The sequence below is a fragment of the Onychostruthus taczanowskii genome, unplaced genomic scaffold (assembly GCF_017590055.1).
Source record: "Onychostruthus taczanowskii isolate IOZ18803 unplaced genomic scaffold, ASM1759005v1 scaffold188, whole genome shotgun sequence".
NCBI classification, from domain to species: Eukaryota; Metazoa; Chordata; class Aves; order Passeriformes; family Passeridae; genus Onychostruthus; species Onychostruthus taczanowskii.
Genome location: NW_024499106.1, coordinates 352,869 through 375,856, shown reverse-complemented (window position 1 = coordinate 375,856; position 22,988 = coordinate 352,869). Strand labels below are relative to the sequence as shown.

Below are 22,988 nucleotides of genomic sequence, written 5' to 3'. Positions count from 1 at the left end.
GTACGAGGGAAGGTGCTGGAGTGGTACCGAAGGGTACCGGGATGGTACCGGAGCGTATTGAGGGGGTACCGGGATGGTACCGGAGGGTATTGAGGAGGTACCGGGATGGTACCGGAGGGTATTGAGGAGGTACCGGGATGGTACCGGAGGGTATTGAGGAGGTACCGGGATGGTACCGGAGGGTATTGAGGGGGTACCGGGATGGTACCGGAGGGTATTGAGGGGGTACCGGGATGGTACCGGAGGGTACTGCGGAGTTCTGGGTCCCTTCCGCTCACCCTTCGCCCTCCCGCGGGCCCGGGCCGGCTCCGCACGGGCTGAGCTCATCTTTCCAGCCCGCGGGCGCTCTTCCCGGCGCTGGCGCCCGCCAGCAGCCGCCGTTCTTTCCATCGGCCCCGCCAGGGGCTCCCCGCGGGGACCGGGCGGGGGCGGGACCCCGCGTCACTCCCCCCGCAGCCGGCACCGAGCGGGAGGAGCCCGGGGGTACCGGTGCCGCTGAGCACCGGAGATACCCAGATGGGCACTGGGCATAGCGGTACCGGGGGTGCGGGAGGTACCGGGGTCACACCGGGAATGAGGCACTGAAGATGCCGGCACCGAGGGGGCTCCGGGGATGCCAGCACTGAGGGGACACCGGGGATAATGGTACCGGAGATACCGGCACCCAGAGGGCACCGAGAATGGGGGCACGAGGGTACCGGCAGCGAGGGGACACCGGGGATACCGACACCGAGCGGCTACCGGGGGTGGGGACTGAAGTGATGCCAGCACCGAGGGGGCATCGGGGGTGGGCGCACCGGAGTTCCAGCAGCGAGGGGACACCGGAAATACCGGCAGCAAGAGAGCGCCGGCGATGGAGGCACAGGGGGACGCCGGCCCCGGGGCACCGGCAGCGAGGAGACACCGTGCATACCGAAAGGCCACCGGCTCTGGGGACACCGGGGATACCCCTGACACCGGGGCCTCCCTCCCCCCCTCCGGCGGCCCCCGGAGCCCCGGGGGGGATATGTGGGGAAGCGAGGGGCGCCCGAGCTATTTTTAGCCGGGGCCGCGGGGGTATTTTTAGCCGGGGCCGCGGGTGCGTCAATGGAACCCCGCGTGCGTCACGGCCGCGCCCCCGCCGGGGCCGCCCCCCCCGTGCGTCACCGGCCCCGCGCCGCCCCGCGCGTCACCGAGCGCTTAAGAGAAAGTAGTGGCGGGGCCGGAGCCCGGCGGAGCCCGCGGAGCGGCCGTGGCAGGAGCAGGAACCGGAGCGCCGCAGCGCCGGCACCCGGGTACGGGCGGCACCGGGATGCGGGGGCCGGGCAGGGGGCACCGGGGGCACGGCGTGGTGCCGGCAGCGGGGGCGGGCTGCGCGCACGGTGTCGGGTGTCCCGGTGGCACCGGGGGAACAGGAGCCGTTGTCCGGGCGGTACCGGGGGGATTCAGATCGGGCGTGTCAGGTGGCACCGAGGGGATCCGGGTGGGGCGTCCCGGTGGCACCGGGGGCTCAGGGAGGTGGGCGTCCCGCAAGGTGGATGGATGTGGTCGGGTGTCTCAGTTGCACCTCGGGCAACAGGGTCGCGCATCCCGGTGGAGCCGAAGGACGCTGTGGAAGGAACCCCCGGTGCTACCGGCGAGAGTCGGGGGTCCCGGTGGAAGGCACCGGGCGGCGCGCGCTGTGCGGGGCTGTCACTTGTGGGTATCCGGTGACACCGGGAGGAACCGAGTCGGGTGTCCCGCGTGGCGCTGGGAGGTGCACGGGATCGGGTGTCCCAGTGGCACCGGCAGGAACTGGGTCAGGAGTGCCGGTAACACCGGCAAGAGCCGGGGGTCGCGCACCCGGTGGGAGTTGGCAGAGCGAGAGGTCCCAGCCCCGGGAGTCCCGGGAAAAGCCCGACACCGCCCTCTCCTCTGTGAGGAGCTGGGCAGGACCGGGAGCTGCTTCTTGGGCCATGGGGGACCGGGCCGGTTCCCCCATCATGGCACCCCAACCGGGACCAGCTGCAGACGCAGGAAATCCCCGTCTCTGGGGATCGCAGGGGGCAGAGCCACCCCACACCGGGCATCACCCCGGGATCCCTGAGCAGAGCGGTCACGGAACCGGAGAGGGCAGCAGCGGGGCAGGCAGGAGCACGCGGGCAGCACCGGGAACGCGGGATGTGCCGGCAGCGCCGGGAGCTGGCAGCGGGGACAGGGATGTGCAGGCAGCCAGCCCGGTGCGGGCAAACCCCCCGCTGCCCACGCGGGGCTGGCAGCAGCCGCTGGGCATTAGCGGGCAGCAGGTGCCGGTAGGGATGTGGGCAGCGTGAGCCACCCCCGGTGCCACCGGCTGCTGTCACCCGCCCGCGGCCAGGGGCCCGGTGCCAGCGGCTGCCACCCGCCCGTGCAGGCAGAGCCGCGGGGCTGGGCACAGGAGCTGCCCGCGCTCCCAAACCAGGAATCTGCAAATACAGCCCGGCCGTGGGCAGCACGGAGGCTGCGGAGGGAATCTGTGCCCGCTCCCGGGGGGGACAGGGCAGAGGGGACCCCAAATGCTGTCAGCGAGTGGGTGAGACAGGGCAGAGGGGACCCCAAATGCTGTCAGCGAGTGGGTGAGACAGGGCAGAGGGGACCAAAAATTCTGTCAGCGAGTGGGTGAGAGCAAAAACCTTCAAACAAGCGGGACCACAGGAGGGGTCGAGGCGTTTCATCTGCCAGGGTTTTCATGTAGGCACGGAAAACTCCCACTGGAACAGACAGTGTTCCCCGAGGCGTGTACCCAGCACGGCCTCACGTCCCCTCGGCTTCATTTGAGGACAGGAGGCAGCTGGGGGGTCACTGTTCCCTCTGGACCCAGCTGGACACGCACAAACTCCGCTGCGACCACCAGCAGGGGGCTGGGGGCTGGTGCCATCCCGTGGGTGCCAGAGCTGGACCCACTCTGGATATTTTTAAACCCGGCTTCTGGCGGGTGTCGGCTTTCTTGGTGGCCGAGAGAGCTGCCCAGATTTGGCTGGGGGAATCCGGGGGCTCTGGCAGCAGGGCCGTGCCAGGACGTGGCCGGGGGCCAGTGCAGCGTGACCTTTAAAGGTCTGCGAGATGAATTACATTATCGTCTTGCCATTGGGGTCACTTCTGGCTTGGCTTTCAGCTGGACACAGGACTCTGCTTGTCTTATGTCTCACCAGATCCATGCACAGCTCCGGGGGGCTCCAGGGACAGAGGGTGGGCTGCTCTCCCCCTCACCTGGACGGCTGCCTGCACTAATGTTCCCAAAAAGCCCTAAAAGGGGTTACGGGGGAAATGGAATCCTCAAAACCCAGCTCAGCCCCAACTCCAGCTTCCCTTGGCCAGCTCGAGGGCTTGGGAATCTGCTGGCCACGTTCCTCCCTCCTTCCCTTTCGGGGGCTTTTGCTAAGCCAGCGTTTTGGGGAATGTCCTTTGCACCCATTGGCTGTGCCGTGACCTTTCCCAGGGACACTGGTGGCAGCCACCACGCAGCCAGCGGCTATGGAGGTGCAGCTCCAGCACGAGGGGAGCCCTGGGGAAGTCCTCACAGTTCCCACCTTCTCCATCCCCTGCCTGCATGCCGGAGGGGCGGTGTCGGGGTCCCGCTGACGCCTCTCTCTCCCCGCAGAGATGCCCTGCATCCAGGCACAGTGCAGCACCACGGGCGCCGGCCCCTGCGAGCGCTGCCCGGCCGAGCTGCTCAGCCCCGAGGGCGGCCGATTCCCCATGGAAGTGGCTGGAGCCGACCTGGCGGCCGCCCCTGCCCTGCCCAGCTTCAGCACCTTCATGGAGGGCTACGCCGGCGAGTTCGACGCCTTCCTCTACCAGCTGCCAGCCAGCGGCCAGTCCAGCGCCTTCAAGCTGGAGGACTTCCAGGTGTACGGCTGCTACCCCAGCGCCTTCGGGGGGCAGCCGGACGAGACCCTGTCCTCCAGCGGCTCGGACTGCTACGGGAGCCCCTGCTCCATCCCCTCGCCCGCCACGCCCGGCTTCCAGCCCCCGCAGGCGCCAGGCTGGGAGGGCTCCTTCGGGGCGTACTCACCGCTGCCGAACTATGAGGGTGGGCAGCCCTGGGCTGAGCCAGCCAAGGGCGGGGGGTCACAGCCCCCCTTCTTCGCCTTCGGCCCCCCGGCCCCCAGCCCTGCTGGGTCCCCTGCCACCCTGAAGGGGCAGCTTGGCCCCTCGCCCCGTGTGGACCCGCGGCTGCTGGACACGGACGCCTTCCCCCCGAGCCAGGGTGGTCCCAGGGGTTTCGCGGGGCTGCCCCTGGCCCCCACCTCTCCGCTGCTGGAGGGGCCGGCGCTGGCGCCCACCAAGGTGCGCAGCCCCGGGGCAGGTGAGGGCCGCTGCGCCGTCTGCGGGGACAACGCGTCGTGCCAGCACTACGGCGTGCGCACCTGCGAGGGCTGCAAGGGCTTCTTCAAGGTAAGGGGACCCCCGGGCTCGCCGCTGCTGCCGGGATGTTCCCACAGTGCTTTGCGGCAGCAGGAGGATGCTGCGGGGGGTCCCGGGGAGGGGCAGGGCAGGGGGCACGGCCGCGGAGCCCTCCCCACGGACACGGAGCCGGATGCTGGGCTGGAGCGGGAGGCAGGGGAGGACAGAAGGGCTTTTGTTTGGAGCTCGGCGCCCCGGGCTGAGCTCGGCCGCTCCTTCCCCACCCGCAGCGCACAGTGCAGAAGAATGCCAAGTACATCTGCCTGGCCAACAAGGACTGCCCTGTGGACAAGCGGCGCAGGAACCGTTGCCAGTTCTGCCGCTTCCAGAAGTGCCTGGCCGTCGGCATGGTCAAAGAAGGTACCAGGGTCCCGTCCCGGGTGGGGGTACCCAGCAGGAGCGGGGAGTCCCCTCTCTGCAGCCTTTCTGGCTGCCCTGAGGACAGGCACTCACTGCAAGCCCCAACCACAGTGGTCCGGACCGACAGCCTGAAGGGGCGGCGGGGCCGTCTCCCCTCCAAGCCCAAGCAGCCGCCGGATGCGTCCCCGGTCAGCCTCATCACCTCGCTGGTGCGGGCACACATTGACTCCATCCCCAGTGCCACCAAGCTCGACTACTCCAAGGTAGGGCTGGTGCCACTCCTGGAGGGCCATGCCAGGGCTGGGGCTGGATCCTGACCCATCCCTGTCCCAGTTACTCACCCAGACCCTGATCCTGTCCCCATCCCAGTTCCTGATCCAAACCCATCCGTGTTACTAACCCAGCAGTTCCTGACCTTTCCCCATCCCAGATCCTTTTCCTATTCCCACCAGTTCCTCACCCATCTTCATCCCAGGTCCTGATCCCATTCCCATTCCAATTCCTGATCCACCCCCTGTCCCAGGTCCTGACCCATTCCTGTTCCTGACCCATCCCCATCCCAATCCTGGCCCATCCCCCTCCCAGTTCTTCACCCATCCCCACCCCAGTTCTTCACCCATCCCATCCCAATCCTGACCCATCCCATCCCATCCCATCACATCCCACCCCAATCCTGACCCATCCCAGTCCTGACCCATCCCACCCCAATCCTGACCCATCCCAGTCCTGACCCATCCCATCCCATCCCATCCCATCCCATCCCATCCCATCCCACCCCAATCCTGACCCATCCCGGTCCTGACCCATCCCCTCCCCAGTTCCAGGAGTCGGCGCCGTGCCCGTTTGAGAAGGAGGACTCTGTGGACGTGCAGCAGTTCTACGACCTGCTCACCGGCTCCATGGACGTCATCCGCAAGTGGGCCGAGAAGATCCAGGGCTTCACCGAGCTGCCCAAGGAGGACCAGGACCTTCTGCTGGAGTCAGCCTTCCTGGAGCTCTTTATCCTTCGCCTGGCATACCGGTGAGCCCCGGGGCAGCGCGGAGCAGGGGGAGCCCCAGCTGTGCCCAGGGGTGACACCTGGATTTCTGCTGGCAGCTCCAAGCCAGAGGAAGGGAAACTCATCTTCTGCAACGGCGTGGTGCTGCACCGGCAGCAGTGCGTGCGTGGCTTCGGGGAGTGGATCGACGCCATCCTCGAGTTCTCCCAGAGCCTGCACCGCATGAGCGTCGATGTCCCCTCCTTCTCCTGCCTCGCCGCCCTCGTCATCATCACAGGTGAGTCCCGCCCAGCTCCAGGCTTGTCCCTGTCCCCGTCGCCACCTGGTGTCTGTCCCCGCCGTCCCACACGCTGTGTGTGTCACCCGCAGACCGGCACGGGCTGAAGGAGCCGAAGCGGGTGGAGGAGCTGCAGAACCGCATCGTGGGCTGCCTCAAGGACCACGTGGCAGCAGCAGGGGCTGAGCCCGGCCGCTCCAGCTGCCTCTCCAAGCTGCTGGGGAAGCTGCCCGAGCTGCGCAGCCTCTGCACCCAGGGCCTCCAGCGCATTTTCTACCTCAAGCTGGAGGACCTGGTGCCGCCGCCACCCATCGTCGATAAGATCTTCATGGACACTCTGCCTTTCTGAGTCCCGGGCAAGGGGCTGCCGTGAGCCCCTGACCTGCCTGGGGACATCTGGGACCCGCCCTGGGCAATCCTGGCTCAGTCCAAGGATGCCTGGGAACCCCCTGGGCACCCCTGGGTCACCCCTGGGATGTCTGGAACATCCCCTGGGTACCCTAGATCAGCCCTGGGATGTTTGTGACCCCCCATGGGTGACCCCCAGAATGCCCAAAAACCACCTGGGCATCCGTGGATCACTCCCAGGATGCCTGGAACCTGCCCTGGTCACTCCTGGATCGGTTCTGGAATGCCCAGGACATCCCTGTGGACTCCTGAATGACCTCTGGGACACCTGGGATCCCCCCAGGCCATTCCCAAGACTTTATGTATACCCCTGGATCACCCCCAGAACACCTGGAACCCCACCCCGGGTCATCCACAGGATGCCTGGGACCCCCTGGGCACCCCTAGATCACTCCTGGGATGCCTGGGACCACCCCTGCATCACTCCAGGGATGCCTGGGACCCCCTGGATCACTCCCAGGACATCTGGGTCCTCCCTCAGATGCCTGAGTCTTCTTGGGGGCACCCTTGGGGGTGCCCCACGTGCCTTCACGGCCCAGGGTGAGGCCTCCCAGCAGCCCTGGTGCCGTCTTCCCCGGGGGCATCGCCGGCGCGGTGCCCTCTTCCCCTGTAAAAACGTCCCTGATGTAAATAGCGCCGGCCGGGTCCTGTACAGAGCGGGGGGTGCGGGCGGGGGGTGGCTCCGGCCCCCTCAACCTCGGCCCCTTCCCCTTTATATATATTTTTCTGGGTTTCCCTCTTTTTGGCCATTTTCTGTATATAAACTTGTACGTACAGTGAGAGGCACCGGGCGGGACCTTTGTCCATTGTGTTCCCCTTTAGTTAAATTCGGGGATTGGGAAGGGGGGACAGAGCAGCGGGGCTGGGGACAGCTGGGACGCTGGAGACGGGAGAAAACGGGATGTTGGAGCTGAGGGCAGCCAGAACACCGCGGAGGGGGAGCCGGAGGGAACAAACAGGACGCCGGGGCTGGGGACAGTCAGAGCTGGGGACAGCCGGGGCTCCGGAGCCGGGGACAGCCGGGATGCCAAAACCGGGGACAGCCGGGACTTGGGAGCCGAGGACAGCCGGGACTTGGGAGCCGGGGACAGCCGGGGACAGCGGGGGCTCCGGAGCCGGGGACAGCCGGGATGCCAAAACCGGGGACAACCGGGGACAGCCGGGATGCCAAAACCGGGGGCAGCCGGGGCTCGGGAGCCGGGGACAGCCGCGGCTCCGGTGCCGCACGTTGCCCACGCCGCTGCCCTTGAACCGTCACTCACCCCCGGCGGCCGCGGCCCCGCACCTGTCGCCTGCCTGATTTATCCTCCCCAAAATAACCGGGAAGCGTGACCGTGTCCCCCGCTCGTGTTCCTGGGGACGTGGCCGCTGGCAGGGCCAGCCCTGGCGGGGGGGTGGTGGCGTTTGGGGTCCCGAGCTCAGGGGTTGGGGACAGAGCCGGGGGCTCCGAGGCAGGGGGGTGACACGCGCGGCTGATGTGTCCCCCGCCTTGTCGCCTTCCTCCTGCTGGGGACAGCCTGGTCCCGGAGGCAGCGTTAACGGGGACACCCGGAACAAGGGCCACATTGAGGCGCGGGGCCGGGGGCGCCCGCAGTGACACACAACAAGGGTCCCTCTGTCCCCCCCGCCGCCGCCCCCGCCGCGGGGACAGCGCTGACGCACGGCGGGGCCGCGAACGGGAATCGGGGGGGGGAACAGCGGAGCTGCACACAGCGGGCACGGTGGGCACGGGGTTGGCACCGGCACGGCTCTGTCCCCTCCCACAGCTCAGGGCTGCCCTCTGCCACCTTGTCCCCATCGCTGTCCCCGTTCCCTCGGCACGGGCTGCTGCAGGAGGGACGGGCACTGTACCGGCAGGGTAAAAGCAGCTCCGTGGACAGCTGCGGCCACGCCGGTGGTCCCGGGGCTGCTCGGCACAGACGCGGCTGTGTCGGTGTGTGCCCGGCACCCCGCACGGTGACACGCCACCGTTCCAGCTGCGACTGGCACCAAGCCGTGTGTCCCCATGGCAGCGTGGCCGATCAGTGCCCCAAATGCCCATGTCCCCGTTCCCTGTGTCCCCATGTCCATCCATCCCCTGTTCCTGTGTCCCCCAAGTCCCCACATCCCTGCTGCCACTTACACCCTGTGCCCGTGTCCCCATATCCGATTATCTCCCATCTCCATCCTTATCCCCATATCCCTTTGTCCCCCTAGTCTTCATGTCCCTTTATCCCGTATCTCCCCTGTCCCCATATCCCTGTGTCACGCTGTTCCCACATCCCTGTGTCACGCTGTCCCTTGCGTCCATCTGTCCCTGTGTCCCTTCTTCTTTATTTCCCCATGGCCCTGCTCCTTGTGTCCCTTCATATCCAGGTGTTTCCCGTGTCCCTATGGTATCCCCGGGCCCCGTCCGTGCCCAGTGTCCCGTGCCCCAGTGTCCCGTGTCCCCACACGCCACCGTTCCAGCTGCGACTGGCACCAAGCCGTGTGTCCCCATGGCAGCGTGGCCGATCAGTGCCCCAAATGCCCATGTCCCCGTTCCCTGTGTCCCCATGTCCATCCATCCCCTGTTCCTGTGTCCCCCAAGTCCCCACATCCCTGCTGCCACTTACACCCTGTGCCCGTGTCCCCATATCCGATTATCTCCCATCTCCATCCTTATCCCCATATCCCTTTGTCCCCCTAGTCTTCATGTCCCTTTATCCCGTATCTCCCCTGTCCCCACATCCCTGTGTCACGCAGCTTTATCCCGTATCTCCCCCGCTGTTCCCACATCCCTGTGTCACGCTGTCCCTTGCGTCCATCTGTCCCTGTGTCCCTTCTTCTTTATTTCCCCATGGCCCTGCTCCTTGTGTCCCTTCATATCCAGGTGTTTCCCGTGTCCCTATGGTATCCCCGGGCCCCGTCCGTGCCCAGTGTCCCGTGCCCCAGTGTCCCGTGTCCCCACGTGTCCCCCCCGTTGTCGCCGTCGGGGTCAGCGCGGGACACCCGCCCCCCGCTGCAGTACCGCAGCGGAGCCTCCAGCACAGGGAGCGCAATGGAGCCGCTGAGCCGCTCTGGGCTGCGGCAATGCGGCTCTATGGTCTCTTTGGAACGAACCAAGCAGGGAAGAGGGGAATTCACGGACTCGGAACGGCGAATCCACCCCCATGAGACCCCGAGGCCGGGAACGGCACCGAAGGGGCAAAATGTTAACGGAATCAAGTTCAGAGTGATGAAACACGGTGGTCATGGCCGGAAAAGCCTCTACGATGGCCGGTGGTGCGTTCTGAACCCCCCGCGCAGATGGGATGATCCACTTCCCTCCTCCGTGCCGTCAGATGGTCGGGCCCGGGCGGTGAGTGCGGACCGGGACCAGCACCGGGGCCGGGGCTGAGGGGCGTCCGGGGACGGGGCTGAGGGGGCCCAGGGACCGAGGGGGATCCGGGACCTCCAGCCTGGAGGGATCCTGAGGCGCTCCGTGCGAGAGTGAGGTGGGCTCGGGCCGAGACGTCTGGACCCGTGTGGTGTTTTTGGGGGGTCCTGTGAGGTGGGGGTGGGCCCGTAGCGGGACACCCGGGTTCCTCAGGGGTGTTGGATCCCTGAGGGGACCTGGCCAGGACATTTACTCCTCTGGGGTGTTGTGGAGCCCGTAGCAGGACTCCTGGCGTCCCTGTGTGCTAACGGCCGGGGTGTGAGGGGACCAGCTCCGGTTTCTCTGGGTTGTTAGAGGCTCAGACCAGGACATTTGGGTCCCTGTGGGATATTGAGGGGCCTGTACCGGGACCACGAGGCCCACACTGGGTGGGCGGGCATGCACTGGGACAGTGAGCAGACCAGACCGAGATATTTGGGTCCCTGTGGAGGGGGCTCACCCATCGTGGGACACCTGGATCCCTTTGGGGCACCCAGTCCTGAACCCCCTGAGCTTCTGCGAGGTGTGGGGGAGAGCCTATGTCTGTGGGATGTGAGGGATTTCAACCCACCCCATCTCTGTGGGGCTACGGGGGGCCTGTACCGAGGGTGTCTGGATCCTTGTGGCATGTGGGGGGCTCAAATCAGGACATTTGGTCTCTGTTAGGCTATGGGAGGGATCTATATCGAGGGTGCCTGGGTTCTTGGGGCATGTGGGGGACTCAGATCTGGACATCTGGATGGGTCCCTGTGGGGTACCGGGACAGCAGCGTACGGGGGGGTGGCAGAGGGGCTGTCACCCAAGCCAGACTGCCACCAACACCCCCCTCCCACCCTTGTGTCCCCTCAGCAGCCGCTGCTGTGGCCCCTCCAGCGCCGGCCCTGCCATGAACTGCCGCGCCGAGGTGCTGGAGGTGTCGGTGGAGGGGAGGCAGGTGGAGGAGGCCATGCTGGCCGTGCTCCACACCGTCCTGCTGCACCGCAGCACCGGCAAGTTCCACTACAAGAAGGAGGGCACCTACTCCATCGGCACCGTGGGCACCCAGGACGTGGACTGCGACTTCATCGACTTCGCCTACGTCCGCGTCTCCTCCGAGGAGCTCGACCGGGCCCTCCGCAAGGCTGTCGGGGAGTTCAAGGTAAGGGGGAAAATGGGAGCATAAAAGGCATTAAAGGGAGGCCACACATCTCCAAGGGTCACCCAGGATCGAGTAGGGGGATCGTGTGGGTGGATTAAAAGGAGCAGATGAGGGCATTACATCTGTTCAGCTGGAGGAGACTCAGCTTTGTCCCTAGGGCAGCTCTTGTCTCTGCTCCCTGGGACAGTGACATGACTGAGGGAATGGATAGGGCTGTGGCAGGGAAGGGGTAGGCTGGATATTGAGAAAAGCTCCTTCCCCCAGAGGGTGATTGGGCACTGGCTGTGGTCATGGCCCCGAGGCTGCCAGAGCTCAAGGAGTGTTTGGACACCACTCTCAGTGGTGGGATTGCTGGGGTGAACTGGGCAGGGCCAGGAGTTTGCCTGGATGATCCTAAGGATATTCTGATCCTGAGAACACAGTGGGATGTGCCCGAGGAGGGGTTGCTCAGTCCCTGTTCCCCCTGAACCCCGTGCTGTCCCGCAGGACGCGCTGCGCGGCTCCGGCTCCGACGGCATGGGGCAGATCTCCCTGGAGTTCTACCAGAAGAAGAAGTCACGGTGGCCCTTCTCGGACGAGTGCATTCCCTGGGAGCTGTGGACCATCAAGGTGAACGTGGTGAACCTGGCCAACGAGCAGGAGCGGCAGATCTGCCGCGAGAAGGTGGGGGAGAAGCTCTGCGAGAAGATCATCAACATCGTGGAGGTGATGAACCGCCACGAGTACCTGCCCAAGATGCCCACCCAGTCCGAGGTGGACAACGTCTTTGACACCAGCCTGAAGGACGTGCAGCCCTACCTGTACAAGATCTCCTACCAGATCACGGACTCCCTGGGCACCTCGGTCACCACCACCATGCGCCGGCTCATCAAGGACACGCTGGCGCTGTAGGGCTGGTGTCACCCAGGCAGGGTCACCGTGGGCCGTGGCATTTTTGGGGCAGTGACTCTGCTTGGATCCCCTCCTTCACCTGCAGAAAGCCTCTGGGAGGAGCTTGGCTTGGCCTAGCCTGTAATTTGGAGGTTGGTGCTCCTTGGTTTATGCCGTGGGGTTTTGTCCATCCTGGAGAACTGGCTCAGTGGCTCCAGCCTGGCTGATGACTGGGGTGAGTCCTCAGGTCACGTGTGGCACCAGCCCTGAGTGGTGCTGGGGCCTGGCAGAGGGTGCTGGGGGTCAGGGTGGCACCCCACCCCACCCCTCTGCAGCACACTTGGTGCCACACAGCCAATGCTGGCCCTGTTCCTTATCACCACCTGTCCCCAGTGTCACTCCTATCCCTGGGGGGCCAGAGCTGCCCCAAAAATAAAGAGTTTCTGCTTTCATATGGAGCCTGGTCACGTCCTGGCTGTGGGGGCCATGGGAGGGGAGAATGGATGCTGAGGCTGAGCTGGTGGTCCCCATCACATCAAAACCATGGGGCTGAGCTGGGGGGTCTCCATTGCACCCCTGAGCTGTGGAGCTGAGCTAGGGGACCCCAGCGCTGTGCAGCTGAGCTGGGGATCCCCTGAGCCATGTCCCCATTGCACCCCAGTGCTGTGGGGCTGAGTGGCTGCAGTGGGGACAGGCAGAATGGGGAGCCCCAGCTGCCCCCCAGAGCACCTCGGGAGGGGGCTGGGGTGATTCCCCGTTCCTTGCAGGACTCTGCACCCCTCCAGGGGGGCTCCAGGGCAGAGCAAAGCTGCTGCCCCTTGCCGGGGGGGGGCACCCAGCACCAGGGAGTGTGAGGGGGGCCGTGGAGGGAGGATAAGACAGTCCTTGACATCACTTAAACCCTCCCGTCTGTCACCGCCACACTCGGCTCCCGGGAGGAAGACGAGGAGGAGGAGAAGGAGGAGGGGGACATGAACGCCACCCGCGAGGACACGGGGGTGATCGAGGCTGCCCAGATCGCCGTGGTGCTGGTGCTCTGCCTCGCTGTCACCTTCGCCATCCTCTTCCTCGGCTGCAACCTGCTCCTGCAGGCCGAGAGCCTGGCAGCGCCCGCGGCCCAGGGGGAGCGACGCCTGTCCGAGCCTGACGGTGGCACCGAGGGCACGTAGGGACCGGCTGGAGCCTCACGGATGGACAGATGGACAGTTGGACAGCTGGGCACAGCTGGATGTGGATGGACAGATGGACAGCTGGGTGTGGGTGGACAGCAGTGTCCTTGTCTGTAGCACCTCCGAAGGCGTGGGACGGCGCTGGGGGCTTGTGTGGGTGGATGTCACCGAGATCATGTAGGGACTGGGCAGTGACTCCAGTGGATGGACAGATGGACAGCCAAGCACAGGTGGGTGTGGATGGACAGATGGACGGATGGACACGGATCAACACGGATGGATGTGACTGGGCAGCAGCGTCCTTGCCTGCAGCACCTCCAGTGACCCTCGGGAACGGAGCAGGATGTGCCCTGGGATCCTGCCCTGAGCACTGGGGACTCGGGTGCCTGGATGTCACTGAGGGCAGGTGGGACCTGCCTAAGCCTGGCGGACGGATGGATGGACAGACAGCAGCAGCATCTTTGCCCACAGCATCTCCGAGGGTCCCCCAGGATGGAGCAGGGGGCTCGTGTGGGTGGATTAAAAGGTCCCAGGTCAGCAGCAGTGCTGGGGGGGGGGGGGGGGTGTGGGGGGGGGGGGGGGGGGGGACTGAGGCCGGGCCAGATCCCACCCTGGGTGTGGCAGTGCTGGTAATCCCCCCAAGAGGATTAGGGGAAACTTTTATTCCCTGTTTCAGGGCTAATCCCTGGGCTGGTGGGGCTCAGCGAGGGAGGCCAGGACCTTGTGCTGCTGCTGAGGGTCTGGGGTGGCCTCCTGCCCTTCCCAGCCCCTCACACCCCCATGGCCACATTCCACCCCCACGAGCCCTTTCTGCCCTCCTGGCCCCATCCTGCCCCTCCTCTGCCTTTGGAACCTCATCCTGCTCCCCCTGCAGCTCCTGCCAGCCTCCAGTCTGTTCCCAGTCCCCCACAGCCACCAAAAGTGGGGTGAACTGGGACCACCCCACACTGGAGTGGGGCTGGGGATGCGGGGGGCTCCCAATTCCTCCCCAAAGCAGGTCCCCCCCCCTCCTTAATCCCACAATTTTAATAACAGCACTGCAAAACTCTGCCAAATGTCTGGTCCCTGCACATCTCTGTGCCCCCTTCCTGCCCCCCAGACACAGGACCACAGCCTGGGGAAGCTCCCCAAACTCCTGGGCTGCCTCTGTGTGCCCACCACGTTCCCCCAAATCAGACACTGGCCATGTAAAAGACTCCATATATTTCACATGTACAAAAAGTCACTGTGGGGGGAAGGGCAGGGGGGTCCTGGGGTGGGGGGCACCATCCTGCCCCTCTCCCGGTGCCCCCCCAGCCTGGCTTTGGTCCCTTTTTTTTTGGCACTTAGTGTTCACATCAGTGGTCAAAGTGTCGAGCGCGGGGTGGAGGGGTCCCTCTGGTCCCTGTAGTGGGGCTGGGGGCTCTGAGGCAGTGAGCCCCCCCGGGGACAAGGGGACCCTGACAGGGAGGGAGCACCCCACGGATCAGCTCCTGATGCTGGGGTCCCACCACAGGCAGATTTGGCCTCTGCCTTGGGTGGGCAAGGGGTGCAGGGTCTCCCCGGGCATAGGGATGTCACCCGTAAGGATGGTGACACGGGGACATTTTGGCCCTGTTCCACGTGGTGTCAGGGCAGGACGGAGCCTCACTGGGCACTTGAGGGGCAGAGGGGGGTGAGGAGGGACTGAGACAGCCCCAGTCCTCCCCTGCCCCCCGGTCGGGCTCCTTTGCCTTGCTGGGCTACAGGCAGATCCACCTTCGGGCTGTGGGATGGAAGGGACAGTCAGGGACAGAGCCAGGGACACCTGGCCTGGCCTCAGGGGGTGCCCAGGTGACACCCCCCGGAGTACAGGCACCACAGGGTGAGTCCTCCAGGCACTGGCCTAGGATCCAGTAATGCACTGGGATCCCCACTCTGGGCTCCAGCAGGGCACTGGGACCGTACCCTGGCATCCAGTCTTACACTGGGACCCTGCCTTGGCATCCAGTTTTGCCCTGGGATCCTGCCCAGAACCCAGTGGTGCACTGAGACCTTGTCCTGGGACCCAGTGGTGCACTGGGATACCAGCCTGGGATCCAGTACTGTGCTGGGATCCCATCTTGAGACCTGGGATCCAGTGACCCCATCCAGTGACCCCTCTCTGGGATCCAGTATTGCAGTAGGATCTGTGCTGGACCCCTGATCTAGGGCAGGGATCCTGTGCCAGGACTCCATGCTGGGTAGAAACATTTCACTGGGATCCAGAGCCAGGAGCTGGCCTTCCACCCAAATCCAGCCTTATGCTGGGATCCTGTGCTGGGATCCAGCCTTGCACTGGGATCCTAAGCTGGGATCCAGCCTTGAACCAGGATCCTGTGCTGAGACTGCCTTGCAGTAGGATCCTGTGCTGGGATCCAGCTTTGTGTTGGGATCCTGTGCTGGGATCCAGCCTTGAACTGGGATCTTGTGCTTGGATCATGTTCTTGCCTGGGATCCTGAGCTGGGATCCAACCTGGGATCCTGTGCTTGTGCTGGGATCCAGCCTTGCACTGGGATCTTGTGCTGGGATCCTGTGCTGGGATCCAGCTTTGCACCAGGAACTTGTGCTGGGATCCTGTGCTGGGATCCAGCTGTGCACCAGGATCCTGTGCTGGGATCCAGCCTTGCACTGGGATCTTGTGCTGGGATCATGTTCTGGGATCTAGCCTTGCCTGGGATCCTGAGCTGAGATCCAACCTTGCACTGGGATTTTGTGCTGGGATCCAGCCTTGCACTGGGATCCTGAGCTGGGATCCAGCTTTGAACCAGGATCCAGTGCTGAGGCTCTGCCTTGCAGTAGGATCCTGTGCTGGGATCCAGCTTTGAATCAGGATCCAGTGCTGAGACTGCCTTGCAGTAGGATCCTGTGCTGGGATCCAGCCTAGAACTGGGATCTTGTGCTGGAATCATGTTCAGGGATCTAGCCTTGCCTGGGATCCTGAGCTGGGATCCAGCTTTGAATCAGGATCCAGTGCTGAGACTGCCTTGCAGTAGGATCCTGTGCTGGGATCCAGCCTAGAACTGGGATCTTGTGCTGGAATCATGTTCAGGGATCTAGCCTTGCCTGGGATCCTGAGCTGGGATCCAGCTTTGAATCAGGATCCAGTGCTGAGGCTCTGCCTTGCAGTAGGATCCTGTGCTGGGATCCAGCTTTGTGTTGGGATCCTGTGCTGGGATCCAGCCTTGAACTGGGATCTTGTGCTGGAATCATGTTCTGGGATCTAGCCTTGCACTGGGATCCTGAGCTGGGATCCTGTGATGGGATCCAGCCTTGCACTGGGATCCTGAGCTGGGATCCAGCTTTGAACCAGGATCCAGTGCTGAGGCTCTGCCTTGCAGTAGGATCCTGTGCTAGGATCCAGCTTTGTGTTGGGATCCTGTGCTAGGATCCAGCTTTGCACCAGGATCCTGTGCTGGAATCCAGCCTTGAACTGGGATCCTGTTCTGGGATCCAACCTTGCACTGGGATCTTGTGCTGAGATCCAGTGCTGGGATCCAGCCTTGCATTAAGACTCTGCCCCAATCCAAAGGCCTGGGGCACACCAGACACCCTGGGGTGACAACATGCAGGGAGGGGGCGTGCAGAAGGGGGCATGCGGGGTCAGGGGGAACCCAGGGAGATCCAGGTGGGATCCAAAGGGATCCAGGCATGCAGGTGGTACCTGGGCTCTTAACAGCTGGACTCGTCGTGGTGGGACGGGTCGCAGAAGAAGCGGGAGCCCCGCTTGGCCGTGCGGGCAGTGAAGGGGACGCTCTTCAGCGCTGCGGGGGTACGGGCAGGGGACGGGGGGGACAGGGACACGTCAGCCCCCGTGGCTGGCAGGGCCAGGGCAGGGGGCCAGGGGCTGAGGGGGCCGTACCGGTGATGATGTCCTCGATGGTGCCATCCTTGCCCTCGTACATGGGCCGGTGGTCCTTGGCCTGGCGCCGCCGCAGCTCCGCGATCAGCTCCTGCTGCTGCCACTTGTTCCGCTGCGAGGGAGGCACGGGGGGTCCAGGTTAGGGACACTGGGGTCCTCTCCGTGCCCCCTACTCCCCAGCCCACCCCGTGGCTGCCTCCATTAACCTTCTCCTGCTTTTTAGCCTCCTGTGCCAGCAGCTTCTCCCGCATCACCTCCTCCTGCTTCTTCCGCGTCTCGTTTTCCTGCTCTGCGTCCTGCCAGGGCACACAGGTCGAGGGGGTCAGCTTTCCCCCACCATAGTGCCACTCACCTGCAGGGTACCCCCTCCCGGCCCCACCTCACCTTGTAAGAGTGGATGAACCGGACAAAGACCGGGAAGAAGACAGACGGGGGGGTGGTCTTGGGGCTCTCGCCGAAATACCGCACCACGGTGTTGTAGGCGTCCTGGCACAGGACCGGTGGTCAGGCATGGGCAGTGTCCGGCACAGGGGGAGGGCAAGGCATGGTGGGCATCACGTGTGGGCAAAGCAGGGCAGGAGGGCACAAGGAGTGTGCAGAGCAAGGTGTGTGCGACAAGGAACGCAAACAGAGAGTGCAAAGGAAGGCAGGAGAGCACAAGGAGTGTGCAGAGCAAGGTGTGGGTGACCAGGTGTGCATAAGAAGTGTGCAGAGCCAGGAGCAGAACCAGATGTGCACAGGGAGCACGCAAGGCAAGGTGTGGGTGACCAGATGTGCACAAGGAGCATGCAAGACAAGCTATGGATGACAAAGAATGACACAGAGCATGCAGAGGAAAGCAGGAATGCAAGAGGAGCATGCAGAGCAAGGTGTGTGAGTGACCAGGTATGCACAAGACCATGCAGGGCAAGGTGTGGGTGACCAGGTGTGCACAAGGAGTGTGGAAATCAAGATAAGGACGTGCAGGTCTGCACAAAGACTGCATAGAGCAAGGTGTGGATGATGAAGAATGACATGGAACACGCAAAAGAAAGCAGGAGTGCAAGAGGAGCATGCAGAGCAAGGTGTGGATGACCAGCTGTGCACGAGAACCACGCAAGACAAGCTTCAGATGACCAGGTGTGCACGAGGAATTTGCAGAGCAAGGTGTGGCCGAGCAGGTGTGCCCGTGGCTGGTGCCAGGCCGGGTGTGAGCAGCCCTCACCTCGGCCGTGCGCGCGTCGCGCTGCAGCCGCTCGAGCTGCCCCTCGCTGCCGCCCAGGAAGCCGCGCAGCACCGCGCTCTCGTGCTGCCCGCACTCCCGCCGCAGCAGCTCCATGCCCCGGCCCAGCTCCTTCACATCCAGCAGCACGTTCTCCAGGGACACTGCAGGGACACGGGACGGGTCAGTGGCTGTGTGGGGCCGGGACAGCGAGGTGGGGCCACGGGCACAGGTTGAGGGGCACCTGCTGCAGCCTTTTCCACGAAGTGCAGCTCCTGCCAGAAGGTCGCCAGCTCTGGGTACTTCTCCCGCACCGTCAGCGCGATGAAGTGCAGCAATGTCATCTTCCTGTCTGTTGACTTGGTGTCCAGGAGCTGCAGGAGGATTTGGGGAGGGGGTCAGGGCTTCAGGGCTGGGGGCTGGGAACCTCGGGGTCCCAGGGAGCCAGGGAGGGGCTGCCCACCAGGTCCAGGCTCTGCAGTTTGAAGCCGTAGACTGCGCCGCGTTTGCTGCTGTTCATGTAGTTGCCCAGCGCCAAGATGATCTGCAGGGGCAAAGCAGTGGGATTGGAGGGTCAGGAGGGAGCAAGACCCCCACAGGATCCCCCACACGCAGCTACACCGAGACTGGAGTGAAGGACCCCCACCCAGCCTGTCCTCACATCCTCACCTCCAACATGTGCTTCAGCTTCTGGGACGACTTAACAGAGGCCGAGGCTGCGATGATGGCGTTGAGCTGCTGCAGGGGGACAGCACAGGGGGGCTCAGCTGGGGTTCAGGGTGCAGGGGGTCCGGTACCCCCCTCCCCAGCTCCGTACCGGTGTCAGCATCTGGATGTTCTCGGCGAAGTTGCCGAGGAAGGCCATGATGGCCATGCGCTGGGGCAGCCGCTCCACCTTGCTGAACTGCAGCATGAACCTGTCCTCGTCCGCCAGCTCCTCCAGCGGCTTCCGCTCGCGCTCGTACTGCCGCAGCGCCTTGGCCTCCGCCTCCGTGGGCAGGAACCGCATCAGGCACTCCACAAAATCCACCGGCAGCGTCGCCAGGTCAAACCTGCCCCGTACCGAAATGTTGGGGAGCAGCTCCCAGCGGTGCCCAGTTTGGGAAGCCTGGATCCCAGCCTGGCTCCCTGCGTGCTGCTTGGCCGCCCGGAACCACAGACAGAGCCCCTGCACCCTGCCTGGAGCTCTGTACCCTGCCTGGAGCTCCTGAAGCCCAGTCAGACCATGTGCCCCCCAGACAAGTCCTCTGCACCCCAACAAGCCCCTCTGCACCTTGCCTGGCTGTCCTGTCGATCCCCCTCCCCCTGGCCAGACCCCTGCAACCCAACAAGCCCCTCTGCATTCTAGACAGTCTCTCTGCACCCCTACCTGGCCCCCCTGAACCCCAAACAATTCCCGCTGCACCTCTGCCAAGACCCCCTGTACTCTGCCTAGGTCCCCTGAAGCCCAAGCAGCCACCCTGCCCCCCAGCCAAGCCATCTGCACCCCAACCAGCCCTCTTGAACCCTGCCTGTCCCTCCTGCACCCCAACCAGGCCTAGTGCACCCTTCCTGCACCCTCTGGACCCCAACAAAACCCTGCCTGTCCCTCCTGCATCCCAACCAGGCCTAATGCACCCTTCCTGCACCCTCTGGACCTCAACAAACCCCCCTGCACCCCAACCAGTGGCCCTGTACCTTGTCTGGCCCCCCTGAACCCCAACCAGACCCACTTGCCCCCCAGCAAAACCCTCTGCAACCCAGCCAGTCCCCTTGAACCCTGCTTGGTCCTTCTACACCCCAAGTGGCTCCCCTGTGTCCCAACTGTTCCCACTGTACCTCAACCAAGGCCCTGTACCCTGCCTGAAACCCCCACACCCCATCCAGACCCCCCTGCACTGTGAGCCACCAGAACCTCAGCCAGACCTGTCCCCTGTCCCAGCTACACTTTTCCTGGCCCCTCTGTGCCCCAACCAGCCCCCTTGAAACCTGCCTGTCCCTCCTGCATCCCAACCAGGCCTGCTGCCCCCTTCCTGCACCCTCTCGACCCCAACAAACCCCTCTGCACCCCAACCAGGGGCCCTGTACCCTGCCTGAAACCCCCACACCCCATCCTGACCCCCCTGCACTGTGAGCCACCAGTACCTCAGCCAGACCTGTCCCCTATCCCAGCTAACCCCTGTACACCTCTCCTGGCCCCTCTGCACCCCAACCAGCCCCCCTGAACCCCAACCAGCCCCCTTGCACCCCATTCCTGACCCTCCATGCCCCATTTCTGGCCCCCCCGGCTCAGCCCATACGTGTGGATGGCCCGGCAGATCTCGTCGGCGCTGCGCCCGGCCTTGCGCAGGGTGATGGCCAAGTTCTTGGCACGGTTGGCCTCCAGCAGCGTCACCTTGGTGGCCACTTTCTGCGCCGCCTTGCTCTTGGCACACACCAGGTCCAGCGCCGGGCCCTGCGCCTTGGTCTTGAACAGCTCCTCGAAGCGCTCCAGGTCCAGGTCCTGGGGGGATGAGGGGGGTCAGGATTGGGGCTGGGGGTGCCCACGTGGGGAGGGGTATGGGATTCACCCCCGTGGCAGGGAGAAATGATGAGGAGGACTCCATAGTATCAGAAGGCTAATTAATTGCTTTGTTATACTGTATTATTCTATATGATGTTACTGTATTACTATTGTACTACATTCTATGCTATATTCCATACTATATTACTATTATTATACTAGATTATATTATTCTGAACTATATTATTCTATACTCTATTACTCTGTTTCTATTATACTATATTCTATGCTATATTCTGTACTATATTGCTATTATTATATTATATTTTTCTAAACTATATTATTCTATACTCTATTACTCTGTTTCTATTATACTATATTCTATGCTATATTCTGTACTATATTGCTATTATTATACTATATTATTCTATTCTATACTCTATTACTCTATTATTCTATACTATATTACTATATTATTATATACCATATATATTAGTATATTATATACTATATTACTATACTACATTATGTGTTATAATATACTATATTATAGTATATTCTATGCTATATTACAGTATTTTATTCTATACTATATTATTCTATACGATGTTACTATATTATTGTTATACTATATTCTATGCTATATTCTATACTATATTACTATTATTTTATTATATTATTTTATACTATATTATTCTATACTATATTACTATATATACTATATATATTAGTATATAATACACTATATTACTATACTATATTACATATTGTAATATACAATATTATAGTATATTCTGTACTATATTACAGTATATTATTCTGTACTATATTCTAAACTACATTACTATTATACTATATGCTATAGTCTCTACTATATTACTATTATTATACTATATTATATTACTTTATACTATATTACTATATTATTCTATACCATATATATTAGTATTTTCTATACTATATTACTATACTATATTCCATATTATACTATATTATAGTATATTCTATACTATATTACTATATTATTCTATACTGTATTACTCTATTGTATACTATATATATTAGTATATTCTATACTATATTACAGTATATTATTCTATGCTATATTACTACATCTCTAAACTGAATCTGCCAAGCACTCAACTCAACTCCACTGCACAGAATCCCCTGACTGTCAGCCAAGTCCCGACACACACACCTGGATTCAACTGGTCAATTAATCAAACTGACCAGAATAATTGATCAAATAACCAGAATCCAATTACCAATTCCCTTCAGGGAAACAATCTTCCGCAATGCATTCCACTCGTGAACAACAAAGAGGAGCAGCAACTGAGATAAGAATTGTCCTTTCTTTCTCTGAGGTTCACAGAATGTGAATCCCAGAAATACCCTTGGGAAGTTGTGCCTGCCTTTTCTCTGTGAAGAGAAATGCAGCCACAGAGGGCTCGTGGGCTCACCTCCAGCACCCTCTCGTCGTCCAGCTCGCTGAACACCGTCCCGCTGATCTGGCTGGGCTTCAGCGCTGTCCAGTTGAACACAGGCAACCGGAACTTGGTCTTGATGGGCTTCTTGATCCGGATGGCTGCCGGAGGGGTGGGAGCCAGCTCAGCACCCCCAGGCCATGGGGACGTGTCCTGTGCCCACCCTGAGCCACCTGAGCCTGGTGTCATCAACCCCTGGGCCACCCAATCCCCGTGCTGGGGTCCCTGAGTGGGTGTTCCTTGAGGACTGCAAGCCCAGCACCCTGGTGCCTGCAACCCTTCCCTATCCCTTGTCCCTGTCCCCACAGTTTGTCCTCCCTGTGCACACAGTCCCTACACCATCCCTGTCCCCATGGTCCCCACATCCTCCTGTCCCCACTGTCCCTGTCCTCACTGTCTCTGCACTGTCCCAGTCCCCACGTCCTCCCTGTCCCCTGTCCCCACAGTCCCTACACCATCCCTGTCCCCATGGTCCCCCACACCATCCCTGTCCCCATGCCCCCCCACACCCTCCCTGTCCCCTGTCCCTGTCCCTGTCCTCACAGTCCCCACACCATCCCTGTCCCCATGGTCCCCACATTCTCCTGTCCCCACTGTCCCTGTCCCCACTGTCCCTGCACTGTCCCAGTCCCCACGTCCTCCCTGTTCCCTGTGCCCGTCCCGTGGTCCCCCCTCATCCCCACGTACCTGAGAGCCCCACGGTGAGGGCGATGGAGGGTGAAGCCCCGGGCAGTGGCGGGGCCGGGGGACACTTCCCTGTGGAGCCATCAGAGGGGTGTGAGACCCCAATTCTGGAGACCACCCAGCCTCGGGAGCAGCCGAGCACCAGGGAGCTCCCTGTCTGGAGCCCTCCCACCCCTGGCGACACACAGCTCTCCCCCGCCCCAGTTTTGGGTGTCCCGGGTGCTTCCCCTCCTCACCTGGGAGCGGGGGCGCGGGGGGCGGCAGAGGGGGAGGTGGG

At 62.4% G+C, this 22,988-nt stretch overlaps 3 protein-coding genes across 9 annotated transcripts in view; 2 read left to right on the top strand and 1 right to left on the bottom strand.

Annotated features, from left to right (window-relative positions):
• Positions 1 to 191: 191 nt before the first annotated feature.
• Positions 192 to 7,233, top strand: NR4A1 (nuclear receptor subfamily 4 group A member 1). The gene is made up of 7 exons (XM_041401287.1): positions 192 to 1,274; positions 3,599 to 4,395; positions 4,635 to 4,764; positions 4,876 to 5,027; positions 5,583 to 5,785; positions 5,861 to 6,039; positions 6,132 to 7,233. The coding sequence occupies exons 2-7, from the start codon at positions 3,601 to 3,603 to the stop codon at positions 6,386 to 6,388; spliced, it is 1,716 nt and encodes a 571-aa protein (XP_041257221.1). The 5' UTR covers positions 192 to 1,274; positions 3,599 to 3,600; the 3' UTR covers positions 6,389 to 7,233.
• A 1,989-nt stretch (positions 7,234 to 9,222) lies between these two features.
• Positions 9,223 to 12,283, top strand: ATG101 (autophagy related 101). 4 transcript variants are annotated; one of them, XM_041401311.1, is made up of 3 exons: positions 9,223 to 9,766; positions 10,676 to 10,961; positions 11,448 to 12,283. In XM_041401311.1, exons 1-3 carry the CDS (start codon positions 9,720 to 9,722, stop codon positions 11,850 to 11,852), a joined length of 738 nt encoding a protein of 245 aa, XP_041257245.1. In that variant the 5' UTR covers positions 9,223 to 9,719; the 3' UTR covers positions 11,853 to 12,283. The 4 variants fall into 4 exon arrangements, with proteins under 4 accessions (XP_041257245.1, XP_041257244.1, XP_041257247.1 ...); XM_041401310.1 differs by having other exon boundaries at positions 10,673 to 10,961; XM_041401313.1 differs by having other exon boundaries at positions 9,764 to 9,902; positions 10,673 to 10,961.
• Positions 12,284 to 13,577: 1,294 nt separating this feature from the next.
• Positions 13,578 to 22,988, bottom strand: part of FMNL3 (formin like 3) — a 16,868-nt gene continuing 7,457 nt past the window's right edge. For 2 of the 4 annotated variants that reach the window (XM_041401272.1, XM_041401273.1), the window contains 14 exons: positions 22,948 to 22,988; positions 22,715 to 22,783; positions 22,004 to 22,128; positions 20,341 to 20,543; positions 18,879 to 19,113; positions 18,731 to 18,799; positions 18,525 to 18,605; positions 18,306 to 18,435; positions 18,065 to 18,225; positions 17,245 to 17,346; positions 17,067 to 17,156; positions 16,861 to 16,972; positions 16,663 to 16,762; positions 14,610 to 14,744 (listed from right to left, as the gene is read on the bottom strand). The exon at positions 22,948 to 22,988 is cut by the window's right edge and continues 251 nt beyond it. In XM_041401272.1, coding sequence (XP_041257206.1) covers positions 16,671 to 16,762; positions 16,861 to 16,972; positions 17,067 to 17,156; positions 17,245 to 17,346; positions 18,065 to 18,225; positions 18,306 to 18,435; positions 18,525 to 18,605; positions 18,731 to 18,799; positions 18,879 to 19,113; positions 20,341 to 20,543; positions 22,004 to 22,128; positions 22,715 to 22,783; positions 22,948 to 22,988 — 1,510 coding nt within the window. In that variant the 3' untranslated portion in view covers positions 14,610 to 14,744; positions 16,663 to 16,670. Of the gene's footprint in view, positions 14,745 to 16,662; positions 16,763 to 16,860; positions 17,157 to 17,244; positions 17,347 to 18,064; positions 18,226 to 18,305; positions 18,436 to 18,524; positions 18,606 to 18,730; positions 18,800 to 18,878; positions 19,114 to 20,340; positions 20,544 to 22,003; positions 22,129 to 22,714; positions 22,784 to 22,947 lie in introns of all 4 variants that reach the window. The other 2 variants (XM_041401270.1, XM_041401271.1) reach the window with 1 other exon arrangement.

What these genes read in the sequence shown, in the direction of transcription:
- ATG101 (XM_041401310.1), top strand. Translation starts at nt 9,720, where the DNA reads ATGATCCACTTCCCTCCTCCGTGCCGTCAGATGGTCGGGCCCGGGCG. An exon ending in CAGATGGTCGGGCCCGGGCG is followed by an intron (nt 9,767 to 10,672) that starts GTGAGTGCGGAC and finishes GTGTCCCCTCAG; the next exon opens with CAGCCGCTGCTGTGGCCCCT. An exon ending in AGGCTGTCGGGGAGTTCAAG is followed by an intron (nt 10,962 to 11,447) that starts GTAAGGGGGAAA and finishes GCTGTCCCGCAG; the next exon opens with GACGCGCTGCGCGGCTCCGG.
- NR4A1 (XM_041401287.1), top strand. Translation starts at nt 3,601, where the DNA reads ATGCCCTGCATCCAGGCACAGTGCAGCACCACGGGCGCCGGCCCCTGC. An exon ending in ATCCTTCGCCTGGCATACCG is followed by an intron (nt 5,786 to 5,860) that starts GTGAGCCCCGGG and finishes TTCTGCTGGCAG; the next exon opens with CTCCAAGCCAGAGGAAGGGA. An exon ending in CGCCCTCGTCATCATCACAG is followed by an intron (nt 6,040 to 6,131) that starts GTGAGTCCCGCC and finishes TGTCACCCGCAG; the next exon opens with ACCGGCACGGGCTGAAGGAG.